Genomic DNA, 13,080 nt, shown 5'->3' with positions numbered 1-13,080 from the left:
GACCTTGTACGAAGCCTTTGGAACTATACAGTGTATTTCATTTCGTTGTGCACTATCGTACAGTGATAACACAGAAAGTCCTTCTTAAATCAATACTGGAGGAGAGGCACAGGATAGACCAGCTCATCCACTGCACAAACTCTCTGAAGTGGTTCCAGAAGTATTACATCAGAGATTAAATTGGCCTCTTCTGTTTAAAAAAGTCCACGCTAAAGATTGCAGAGCTGAGGAGAAGCAGCACTGAGCAATGTATTACTTCTTGCAGCAAGCCTCAAAACAGATCAAATGAGCACTAGAAGACATCTGTCTGTTATTTCCTGCCCACACAGCTTTGTTCTGCTTTATTGCCAGAGAGCTCCATGGATGATGTCACTTTTTTTTCTGAAGAAAACAGGCCACCAGAGCTTTTCACTGACATAATTAATTATCTGTAGTCTGGACCACAGCCAGAAAATTCCCATGGCAAAGCCGTGAGAAGTATTAACTCCACACTGCTCAATGTTTTCAGAATTATTAGGGTCTGTGATATCCTGTCTTGTCTTTTCACACCGAAAGACTACTTTGGTCGATATTATCAAACAGTGGGACAGTTACTGCAGCATACAGAATTACAGTGTCATGATCCAGTCAGCGCAGAGAGACCAAAGTGAGGGGTCACTGTCCATCACGGACACAAACCAGCATGTTAGGATACGCTCTACATGTTTCAGCAATGCATCACAGTGGCTGTACTCACTGTTTTGGATTTGCCATATCCAGTCATATAGTCTCAGCCAACATTAAACATGTAATAACATTTTTCACATGACTTGAAGCCCAGCAGAAGCAGAGACCACAGATTGGTTCAACTAGCCAGCAGGGAAAGGAAGGAACATCTGTTAAAACACCTTTTTGGACACCAGAGCAGGAAGAATCATTAACAATAGCACACGAATGACTATTCACAGTTCAAGGCTGGTGTGATGCAGTGTGCATCCTAACAAATGAGGTAATTATGAAAACACCTCTGTCTCTTTCCTCTGACCAGCACTAGTCACTGCAGTGCTTGCAAAGACAGAGGAGAGCTCCCTGTTCAGCTACTCCAAATCAGATGTGAAAGCCCAAATGACTAAGTCATTATTCTGGTTTATTCATGCTAAGGAAATGATCTGCACCTTTCCATATCCCAGGTGAATGGCCAATCACGAGCTACTATAGCAGTATGGGAAGTCATTAAAATTGCAGCACATTTCCCACACATTGAGGTGTTTTTGTATTGCTAGAGTCGTGTAGTAAGTTGCCATGTTCGTTTTGTAACCACAACTTATTTTGTGATCATTTAGCACCTTGTTAGAAGGAAAAAAATAGATGACTAATGAAAGGCTAATAACAGAAAAAGCATTTATTTTCCTCTTTCTTGTGTTATCCTCTGCTCCTTAATGGTTACCCTTATGGTAACATAAGTTAACCAGTCTGGACCAAGGCTCAAGAGTTCCATATTCTGCTCACGGACCTCTTTCTCATGCCTCACATATAAAATTAACCTCTCCATTCTCCAATTTCCATTCCATAAAAGAAATAATACTGTCCCGGAATACTGTGAGATTTAATTCGTAATTATAAAAAAGATCTAGATGCTAACGCTATAAGTACTACAAAAAATATGGGGCACTGACACCAATGGAGTTGTTCTACTATTTATTTTTCCCCATTCATATTCTTTTTATTTTCTCCATGTTTATGCACTTCTATACTACTATCCAATTTTTTGAAATAAATGCATTGGAAACTAATAAGTATTTGCATTAGACATGTAACTCAGGTTGTCTAAATTGCTCTTTGAAAGGGCTTCATTGACTGTATAAGGAACTGAAGCATGTGAAATTAGGTGCTCTGACTTGAACTTCAGGGAAGCACTTGAAGCTGCTGGCATATGTACCTCCTCTCCAAGAGGAAAAAACCTGCCCATGTATTTTTGTCCTGAAGTGATCTAACTGTCTTCTGGCAGGAATGAGCATGAGTCGAGCAGGACAGAGCAAGAGACAAGCTGGTGCCAGTGGGGCCATAGCCATCAAGATGATGAAGCTCAGAGGAAATCCTTCTGCCTCCTCTGCGAGCATAACTCGCAGAGTGGGATACCAACAGACATAAGTGTGTGTACATGTGTAATAAACTGTATACACAACTTTCTCTTATCCAAGCATTTGTTGGCTTCAACAAGCTGTTTTTCTGTGCTCTGTGCTACATGGGTGTGCATTTGAGTTACTGATGCCTTCATAGTGTCTCAGCAGTGCATCATTTTGGGTGCTGCGTATGCACAGTCCTCAGAAATAAGTCACTCAGCTCATTTTATTTTGAACATCATGCAAAATTCTACACTGAAGCCAGTGATTTCGTAAAGATGTGGCAAGACACAGGATGTTCAGTAGGACCAGCAGTTTTCTATGTGAAAATACTACGTTTCTCTCATTTTTGTCAACCAATAGGTGGAGCCTTTAACCCTAGAAACAGGATGCTTTCTCAGATGGCCATGTTCTCATAATTATTGTATAAAGATGTTTATGTAAAGATTATATTTGCTTTTATTAAAGCTCATTTTGGATGGAAAATACTCTATTTTGCTCTCAAAAGCCTATCTGATCTTCAGCTGGAGAACAGGAGACACAAAATAAATACACAACTGGGGCGGCAAAGTTAATAAAAAAGCTCGGCTAAAAATGCAATGTTAAATTAACAGCTGGTGACTCAGAGTACTGGACAATATTATGACACATAAGACATATGCTCACTGCAAGCTTCCTCAAGAATCCCAGATATTTTAAAGCCAGACCGTCCACGCATCTAGCATTTACTGCAAAAGAGTTGACCATGTCCTTTCTCACAGAGTAAGCCTTCTCTGAAGAAAATGAGAAAAGATAAAAGCTTTCTAATTACTGTTGTACTGAGTATGCAATTTCTATTAAGTAAATGAAAAAAACGGAGTCAAATGACATCAGTTGATTGAAATTAGTTTTAAAAGATTGCAAAGAAGAATCAGTTAAAGACAAGAACGAGACCAAAACTTAAAAGTTGATCAGCGTAGTCCTTGCTGTTCAGTTTTTGACAGAGTACTATAAATTTTGAAAAAAACCCTCAAGCTGCTCATACTCTCACTCCACTCCAGTCAAGATATTCAATGCATCAGAGACATCCGCCAATTATTACCCTCTTCTGACGCTCCAACCCTGAATAACATGACAGATGTATCTCTGTTAAGTTCAAGCACTGACAGAGAGGATGTTAAAATATCTTTGTGAAAGAGGTTTTCAGCCTACAGCTGTCTAGTGACAGTGACATTTCTCTGAGGGTAATTACTTTGAAAACCATATAATTCTAAAGCAATTTTATTACCAAGGAGGTACCATCATCACCATGGTTGATAGTAACTCTGACCTTAATTTCAGAGGAAGCAGGTAATTGCCCCAATTTAACTATAATTCAGTATACTGTCTCATCTTTTTTCCTCTCTCATAAACCAGCAGGGTTCTCTTTTAAAATTCATGATTCCGTGACTTGCTAGACAAGCACTGCATACCTCCCATGGAATCTCCCGCGCTTTGCACAGCAATGATTGCAAGTTACAGAAGAAACACGCTATTCTGGACAAAATTTATCTCTGGTTATAAATTATTCAATGAAAATAGAACAGAGCATTTGTGGTCTGAAGTCTATCCTAACTTTTTTTTTTTTTTGTCCTGCAAAAGTCTGCTTCAGAAGGAAAACACAAACAAGCAAACAAGGGGTCAGTCAGACAGGAGAGAATTTTTTTTACTCATTGTACTGCTATTCTAATGACAGACATTTTTAGGGATTTCGGTTTTTTAGGCTCTCATTTTGCTACAGTGTGGATAGCATCTTTCTCTTCATCATCTTGCATTTTTTTATGGCCCTTTTCCATGTCTCTAACTTGGCTCCATTTATCACTGTGTATTTCCCCTTTCCTTACACTCTTTTTCTTCTATTGCCCAACCTCTTTCCTCTCATTCCATTCTCCTTAAGTCACCTCTCCCTCCTCACATTAACCCTATCTTCTCTTTTTTCTTGTGGCTCTGTACCTGCCAAGGTTTTTCTTTCAGGGAATTTGAATTTCATCTGTATGATGTGCTCAGAAAATCGTAAACTCTTTCAGTCCAACTAACAAGACTTCACAGTTCTAAGCACTTAAGCAAAGCTACTCTACATGCAGTTTTCTCTGGCTTTACATATTCTTTCCACTCTGGCTCCCCTTCAGCCTCTCAGACTGTGAGATATTCCTAATGCGCATTTGAAAACTCCTTCTCTTCACTCTCTTATGTACTCTTTCCTCCCATAGCAATGCATCTTGCTCCAGTTTTCTCTTTTGGCTTTCTTATTACCCAAAAGAAATACATTTGGTTTCCACCCACCTATATACCCCACATTCCTCACTTGAGCTTTCAGGCAGCTCAATATTTAGTAATATTAATGCAAGAGTATCAAGGTACTGAAGAAAAAATACAGGAGTTTGTACAGGGTTTGCAACTAAGCAATACCAAGGGGGCTATCGCAATGTTGTTTCAACACCTCAGAAAAGTCAAGTTCAAAACAAAAGCAGTTCCAGGCATTACATGAAAGTTTACAGCAAGAGGAGAAAGAGACAGAGAGAAAAATGTCACAACTACAGCTACAGAGTCAAACTTTCTGGCTTATATCAATCAGGCTGACAAATGATGGGGAGGCCAAGTAAATCCATGTCAGCTGAGAAAGAGAAATATTAAACTCAATGTACAAGGTACCAGTGAACTCTCTCCTACTGCACTGTGTGCAGTTCCAGCTACAGCTATTAAGAAAGATGAACCCAAGGTGTAACTGGTCCTGATCAAGGGGTAATGGAAGATGAGGAAATTTCGCTACAGTCTATTTTGCTACAGTCTATTTTGCTAGAGGAAACTAAAAGGATGTGGCATGGCTAGCACAGCAAAACAAAGGCTTACAGGGTGTGAGACTGCTGTCTACAAGCACATCAGGCATTCAACAGTAGGGAGAGAGGTGGGCTTTTCAAAGCATGGTTGGCATATAACACAATTTCATAAAGGTTTCACTAGGCATAATTGCAATTGTGCTAGAAATTAAAAGAAAGAAATTTTTAAAACTTTAAAGCTTTTCAGTTCTGGAACTATTTTTCAATAGAAGTTGTCAAGGTAAACAACCCACCTAGTCTTAAAACACAGCTTGATAAATTCATGACAAAGGTTAAATGAAGGGCTTGCCTAAAGAATTAGCTGCTGGCACTTAATTAACATGAGATCTTCTAGCGTTTTGTGTCCAGGATTCTCAAGAAGATGGGTCAGTCAATGCATCTGCAGGATGAGGATGAGGATGACAAAGATAGAATAGGGTAAAAAGGTCACAACTAGGGAAATAAAGGGGAAGGGAAGGAAAGCTGAAGAAAGAGGGAAAGAGAGATCTTCTGGAAGAGAACATAATAGAATGATTATAGAATAGAATGTATTAATAAAATATGTAGCTATACAAAAAGGAAAGTAGAAAGTAGAAAACTGGAAACAGTAGTAAACAATTTTCCTTTCACCTTTACAGTTATAAAGCTTAGTTTTCTGATAGAAAGAGGGTAAAATACTAAAATACCTTTAAAAATGTTAGAATGTTATTACATTCTAGTAGATCATCTATACCTTATAGATCTGTACATCACCTATACCTATGTGGGTACCTGCTATCTGAGTTGTTAAGGAAGAGGATGTCCCTTGTGGAAGAATGGAGGGCCACTGGGATCTATGTGTTTCATAAGGACCTTACCAGAGAGAAAAAAACACACAGCCCTCACCCACCTCTGCAAACCCCCAGGTTAAGAAGAAGGACTTACAGCCCACCTAAAGGTGAGCTCCTCCTGGCTTTGTGGATGAGAAAGCTCCTTTCCCCCACCATTACTCTATTCGAGCCATCAGCAACCAGCCCTCCATACCTGTTCTGTAACAACCCCTCCTGCAGCTGATGAAGTCACCAGTGCAATCTTCAGTTTTGCAATCAGCAGCACAAATGTAATCAACCTACTAACCCCAGGCTGGGAGTCTTAATCCTGGAATGATGTTTTCACTGGCAACCTCATGAGAGAGATCAAATCAAACTGGACATGATGAGAAGTGTTGGCAGGGGGAGCACACCTTGCCATAGGGTGCTGCTTCCCAAGGGAGACATCCTTCCTCGGGAGCTATTGCTCTGTCACCTTGTGAGAGCGCTCATATTAACCATTACATGAAGTCTTCAACAAATAGAAATTGGTTCTTTTACATATCACTTCTTTAACAGTGGAGTCATTTGGTCTCTCCCCTTGAAGGAAGGATGGTATGCAAATAGGTTTACCCCTGAATATCTGCTACACAGTGTTTCTCTTTAAAAGTCAGTCCAAACCCAGTGTTATATTAGACCATTTCGAAGTCTGAAGACTTCTCAGGAATTATGGCTCATGATTAGTCTACATCTAACTTGTATTTTATACATACTGTTCTCCAAAGAAATTTCACATATTGCCCATCCACATCCTCAGGTCTGCAGCAGAAGAAATAAAGGTACAGCTGATACCTTGACACATATTTCATTTACATCCCACACCACTGCCCGGCTCTGAGGAGCAAAGCTCTGCTCCTCCACAGTTCCAGGCTCTCAGGAAGCATTTCACTCAACCTTAAAGTGTGCAAGGGATCTCAACAGGAACAGGGAGCTGAGCTGCAGTGAACAAATATCATTTCTGCCCCGAAGAAACACAGTAAAACATGAGCTATAATAAAAGTCTTGAATGGAGAAGTTGCTTCTGTCTGAACTAGTATGAACTATAGGAAACCCTTTCCTAAGCTTAAATTGTCATCTGGCACAGAACCTGGATAAGAAATTATTTTTCTTGAAAAACTCAACGATTTGGGTGGGATGGTGTCTTCATAAATGAACTTTTATTATTGCATTTTTTTTTCCCGAAACACGCAATAGAAGAGTGAACGGAAAACATGTATGAATACTGTTCCTCATTTCCTTTTAGGTGCCTAATCAGGAAATGTTGGAAATCAGTGTTGGTATTGCTGGAGATTAATGGCTGCTGCTTAGAAAGTGTACAGGGAATATATTGCTGCCAGGACAAATACCTGGGTTGTTGGACAAAAATCTGTGAACTACAGATAGGATTATATCATCACTGTAAAGATGCATGCTGCCTGTTTTGCTCTGCAATTAATAATATTCACATTGGTTTGCCTGAAATCACTGTTAACTACCAGGGAAATTACTACTGTGCCTTTGTGGCCCAATTTATTCTACTGGTGTTTGAAGCTTTCATTTCAAATCAGTTTTGCAGTATTTAAAAATCAGAATTTTTTGTTCTCGGTATAGGAAGATATCCTTCATGAATTTTTTTGCCCCTGTATATTCAATGTGTTTAAAGACCATATAACCACTGCTTTTTTATTGGAGCAGTGAGTTCTCACAAGAGAAAAGACACTCTACTGAGCTGTAAGGCCTTTAAAATCAATTCCTGTCATCAGTGCATTTGTTTCCCACTCTCCTTCAGAGAGGTTGTACTTAAGAGCTCTCCTGCCATGTATATTGGGATACATTTTCATCACCACAGCTTCTATATACTTTTTCTCCCCTTTTGTTTTGTTACAAAATAGGTCCTAGGCTATGTCGACGTCAGACATTTATGAAAACCTTTCCTTCTGTGTATTTGGTAAGTGCACAGGGCCCACCCAGGAAATCTGATGACAGGCAAAGCTGAATCCAACTTGGCCCTAGAAGCTACCACACAGACAAGCTACCTGAGGACGTCATCACTTAAAAAAAAAAAAAAAAAAGAAAGAAAGAAAAAATAAGACAGACATAAACATCACTGTTAGGGCATGTCTGCACAGTTTACTGGCACATTCACTTTCAAAATGAAGAGCTGGGAAATCAAGCCTCAAACTAAGGACTCAGAACTGATACCAACAGGAACATAGCATGGGTCTATATTTGTTATATTGTTAGGTTTTGTGAGTAGTGAACTAAGCACATGAAGCTATGCATATAGTAACAGTTTACCCTGCTAACCTTACGATTGTCATGACCAGATTACTTTCCATGGCTGAGCTTGCTTTTTGGGGTTTACAAGGCAGAGACACTCTGCTCTGCATTCAGTAATTCAGACATAAGATGTGCCCTGCTCATGGCTGCTGAATAAAACGGTCATGGTATTTTTTCTCATTTTTTTTCTTCAAAATATATTGGGTCTCCCTACAGGTACTGCCTGCTGTTATTCTCAAAGTAAAATCTTCTTACATGTGTCTGTATAATGTTTGCTTTGTTAGTATTGAAATTGCTTCAAAAATAAATCCACAGTCTGATTTGTCAGTCCACAAAACACCAGCCAGACACCAGAGATGTCCGAACAGATCTGAAAATTAAAAGCCACAAAATGACTCAGTGCATTAGGTCACTGTGACAGCCAGGAAGTAATACCAGAGTATTTAGTTTGGCTGGAGTCTTCCTTGGCTCATCTTTGTATCATCAAAGCCAGGATCTCATCTGAAGCCAAAGTGCTGTAGCTTGCCCACTTCAGTAATGGTTCAACACAGGTACCAGGTAAATAACTAACGAACATGGGAGGTTTTGACATGGAATTTAAAACTCCTATGGATTAAAAAGAATCATGATTTGCTTCTCTGCCTGGCAGCAAGAAGCAAAAGAACAAACTCACTCTATAGCAACCAGTGTGGTTGTCCTCACAATCCTCCCGTGACTCCAGGAAGCTTTAGCAGTGTCTAACATCTCTGTGGGAGCTGTATGTAGGAATATCCCCAACAGTATTGTCCAGGTCATTGGAAGTATCATCTTGATGAGGATTTTCACTCCATATTACATTGCAGATGGCAGCTATTCCCAGCATCCCCACAGGGATAAGGAGAACATTGGCAGTCCTTTAAAAATCGTGTAACTCCCCCACAAATCAAAAAACTACTGGTGAAGAGCCACATTTCCATGTATTGAACAAGAGAATTACTCAGAGATTAGAATACAGACCACATTTATTGCCACCCAGGAAACATCAGGGACTTTCTTCGCCTCCCCTTTCCAGACCACAAAGGTGACTTCAGGGTAGATTTTTTTGAACAACATGAGAACCTGCATGCCAGCTTCATTTTTTAGGAGATGACAAACACAAGTTTTTGTATGAAACAAAATGAAGCATTGTAAATATGGATACTGTTCGGTAATGGTAAGTCTTTTTTCCTTTGCAAAACTGCATTCAACAGATTTTCTTGCTTTCCCCCCGTTTTGCACTGCAAAATGACTGTTCCCTTTGAGAAAATTACTTACTTTGAAGGCATATTTCCTAAAACTTGAAAATACTTTCTAATCAACTGAAGGTGAATTATGTATGAGAAGAATGATACTTAGTAAGATGAAAGCTCAGTGCTGAGGTAATGGTGCAACTGAAGTGGCTCATATACCAAAGATATTAATCTATCACTTCCAAAATAATTGCTTCTCTTAATCAAATAAGATGGTAACAAGTCCAAAATCAAAACAAAGATGTTATGAATGTGGGTTTCAGGGAAAAAGCAAAGCCTTATATGAAATGCTAAATAATGATGGTTAACTAGAATAAAGGGATTGAGACATACAATACTTTAATACAGGTTGAGCAGTTTTTTTATGCTTCTTCATGTACTCAGTGAAAGATATCCTTAAAGTACAAACAGGAGAATGTACAAATTTGGCAAGCAGTCCTACCACAAAAGGGGATAAGTTTTGAAAAGTCAGAAATCTTCATATTGACTTGTTTCAGCCATGTTTCAGTTCTTTATTTTGAAATTGCATTTTCCCCGAAAGCTGAGATACCTGAGAGCTTAGTGATTTATTAGCAATTAAAAGAATCCTCAAAATTGGGTGGAAATTTGGGGGATGTGAGTTAGGCAAAAATCAGGCAGTCTGCCATCAAGAACTTAGTACCGGCCTGAATAAACATGCAAATCAGATCAACTGAAAAAACTTTCAAGGAAGCACTGCTCCAAGTAGTAGGGCCTTTGCAAGGCAGGCAATGTGCAGAGCTTTGGCTGAACCTCGAGCAACATTTGAATATGCAGAAGGTCCAGCGGTCATCATCGGAGGTTTTTTTCAGTATTACTGACTTGCAAATTTGTGCCTTGAATATTTGTATTAAAAATTATAATTACACTCACTATATTTGCTTGCCTTTTTCCAAAATGATTCCCCTGTGGTTGTTTTCTGCCTCTTTTTAAGTGTTCAAGATCTTCAGATCCCCCTTTCTTTATCAGTTGTGATAGGTATTTATAATTTCTGTTTCTTTGGTAGCTGCAGATAGAGATGATAAATAAAGCCATACTTAAAACTACAACTATCCACTGCTGTCTCCTTATGGTCCTTTGGCCTCCTCGTGGTCCTTGGTCCTACGGTCTCCTTATTGCCTTAAATTTGCATGTCAGTGCTAGTTGAGCCCTACGCATCTTGGACAATGTAAAAATAAATAAGATACATAGAAAATACAGTAAAAAATATGTTTAATTTACCTGAAGTTCTCCTTCCATTATACTGAGGAGTTTTATCAAGTCCTCTTTAGAAAACTCTATGGACTTCTTGTTCTTCCGTTCAGTAGGTCCAGGTGATTTTGAGTGCCGTTTGACGGTTGCTGAAACCATGACCTCATCTTCCTTCTGATGAGGTTTGTTCTTTTTCTTGGCATCCTCCTGAGGTTTTTCATTCTCTGCATGGCTGATGACAGGCTTGGAACTGCAGAAGTTCCTGTTAGACGAGCTTTCTCCACCTTGGTTTCGGGATCTCATCCCTACCTACAAAGAAATAAACATAAGGATGCATTTATAAACAAAATTACTTACAAAAAGCCGCAGTGGAAACATTGCCTTTTGGGAGAACAACAGTCTTCTAAAAACTGAAAAACACTGTTATGCTCAAGAGACGGCAGCAGTAAAAGGCTGAAGCATTTCAAGAAGTCTTGTGCGTGGCAGACAGTGAATCCAGGGCATTAGTTATAAAATTCAATAAAGTAAGGGTAACCATCTTTTACAACATGTCAGGATGCTGTTATGAGTTTAACTGTATGGAACTTAAATACTGTGCAGCAAAATTATAAAGAATGTTTTCCAGTGTTCCCTTTCCTTCAGTCAACATTTTGATCATTCACAATTCATCACTACAGAACAAACGGGGTTGTTAAATAGATCTCATTTGAACATGAGGTTTACTTGAGAGTCAGGAATACAATTTTTAGAAAAGCTTATTCCTTGAGTGTAAATTATCTACAAGAGTAGAGTGACAATGCATTGACAAAGGTCACTCTATAGTTTTCCTGAGTGAAGCAACAGTTTTATTCCAGGTAACTAAGGAATATGGGGAACGCAGACTAAATCAAGAGGTAAACTCCATCTTAAGCTAAATAGTGCATGAGATTATTAGACAGTAAGTGCCATAATGGAAAGTTGGAAAAAAGTCTGAAAAAAAGAACATGGAGGGCGTGAAACCGCTAAGAGGTAAATGGTCGAGCTCAGTGCAGTCCTTCCAGGAGATTCAGGGGTTCTCCAAAACATCAGGTCATGATCATTGAATGCTCACATCTCTGCCCTCTTCAGCACCCGCACTGCATTTTTAGACTATGTCCATCCTAGAAAATTAGACAGTGACAGCAAACGTTCCTGAGCGCTGGCACTGGACCTACTGCTAAATTTTTAGCACGCTCCTTGGCACACTTCAGATCCAGGCAAAGTGCTACTCTGCCAACCAGTTCCTGGGCACAATTCAGGAATTAAACCAGGCCAGGTCCAGGTGCAGCCACACTGTTCTGGAAGGAAAAAGAGTTTAGTAGGACAAGCATGGCTGAATTGTGCTATTTGACCCCAGGGACAAAATGGGGGCCCTGGGCCTGTTTAGTTTATGAGTAAACACAAAACTTAGGTGTGAAAATCATTCTTTTTGTGTATTATCCTCATCAAACAAAAGTCTTCTGAGTTGCTCTCCACTGAATGCTATTCAGCAATATCAAATTAAACCATTTACCCTTACCTTCAAATCTTTTCACAGTTCTATTTCTTACCCATCAGCCCTTTTCATCCCCACAACACATTCAACTGACATTAGCTTAACTTGCCTGTCTGTTGCCTTCTCCAATGAACACCTCTCTCCTTTCTACCCCCTTAATCCTGCAGATTGGCCAGGTTGTTGCTAGCCCTTAAAAATCTCACTAATCCTCTGATGTCTCATCCTGTGTCACTGACTAACAATGTCACAGAAGAGAGTTTGGGTCCATCAGTGTGTGTTATTTCATTACTTATCATTATTAAACAGATGTGCATACGATACTCAGACATGTTTATATATGGACCGATATCGCTATCCTCTCCCCTTGCCATGACCATGATTGTTGTTTGTAATCAAGATATTTGTCATACACAATACAACAGCAGTAGTGAATATACGTTTGGTTCAGGGTCAAACTCAGAGTGAAAAGTAAGTCGGTCTCCTAAAAATTAGATATTCTTCATCCTACTTGTATAAGAGGCAAGGGAAACCATCAGGAATTTATGCTGCCTTACTCCAATTTGCTTTTGTACACAGTCATATTTTCCGGTACCTTGATTTTTTACTTAAATAGTCCAAGATAATCCAAGAACCCTAGAAAACAAGATCTGCACAGAGAACTATCTTGCTTAAGATCAACTACAATTTCAGCAAACAGACTGAAGAAAGCTGAAGAAGGGTCTGTAAGTCTGAAAGTTGCCCAGTTTTTATATCGACAGATCTACTGAATAATACTCCACTGCTTTCAAATCTTTCCTCTCATATAAAGTAATCTCTGGATTGAGTTTGCGGCTTGTTCCTTAGTCAAACAGATGCTCTCAACATTGCTAACATCACACACTTTTCTGATAAGGATCTCAGAGCAGCAGGTCACTAGTGGTCGGGCAAAACCTAAAATACGTTGACTAATCAGCTTGGCTAACGTACAACTCGCTACTTACTTGACTCAGGCCAGTGTTACAAATCTCTTGCTCACATTAGCCTTGCATTTTGGTAGCTTCACACTCA

The 13,080-nt window shown here is 39.4% G+C and overlaps 1 protein-coding gene across 1 annotated transcript in view; it reads right to left on the bottom strand.

The window, feature by feature from the left end:
* LOC104500110 (filamin-A-interacting protein 1-like) overlaps positions 1 to 13,080 on the bottom strand; it is a gene marked incomplete at its 3' end in the record, with an annotated part of 62,472 nt that overhangs the window by 8,461 nt on the left and 40,931 nt on the right. Inside the window, exon 3 of the mRNA XM_010143713.1 lies at positions 10,551 to 10,829. Within this exon, the coding sequence (XP_010142015.1) occupies positions 10,551 to 10,823 (273 nt within the window). The remainder of the gene's footprint in view (positions 1 to 10,550; positions 10,830 to 13,080) is intronic.

Source organism: Buceros rhinoceros, unplaced genomic scaffold, assembly GCF_000710305.1.
Source record: "Buceros rhinoceros silvestris isolate BGI_N320 unplaced genomic scaffold, ASM71030v1 scaffold13339, whole genome shotgun sequence".
Taxonomy (NCBI): Eukaryota; Metazoa; Chordata; class Aves; order Bucerotiformes; family Bucerotidae; genus Buceros; species Buceros rhinoceros.
This window is presented reverse-complemented; position numbering and strand designations above follow the sequence as displayed.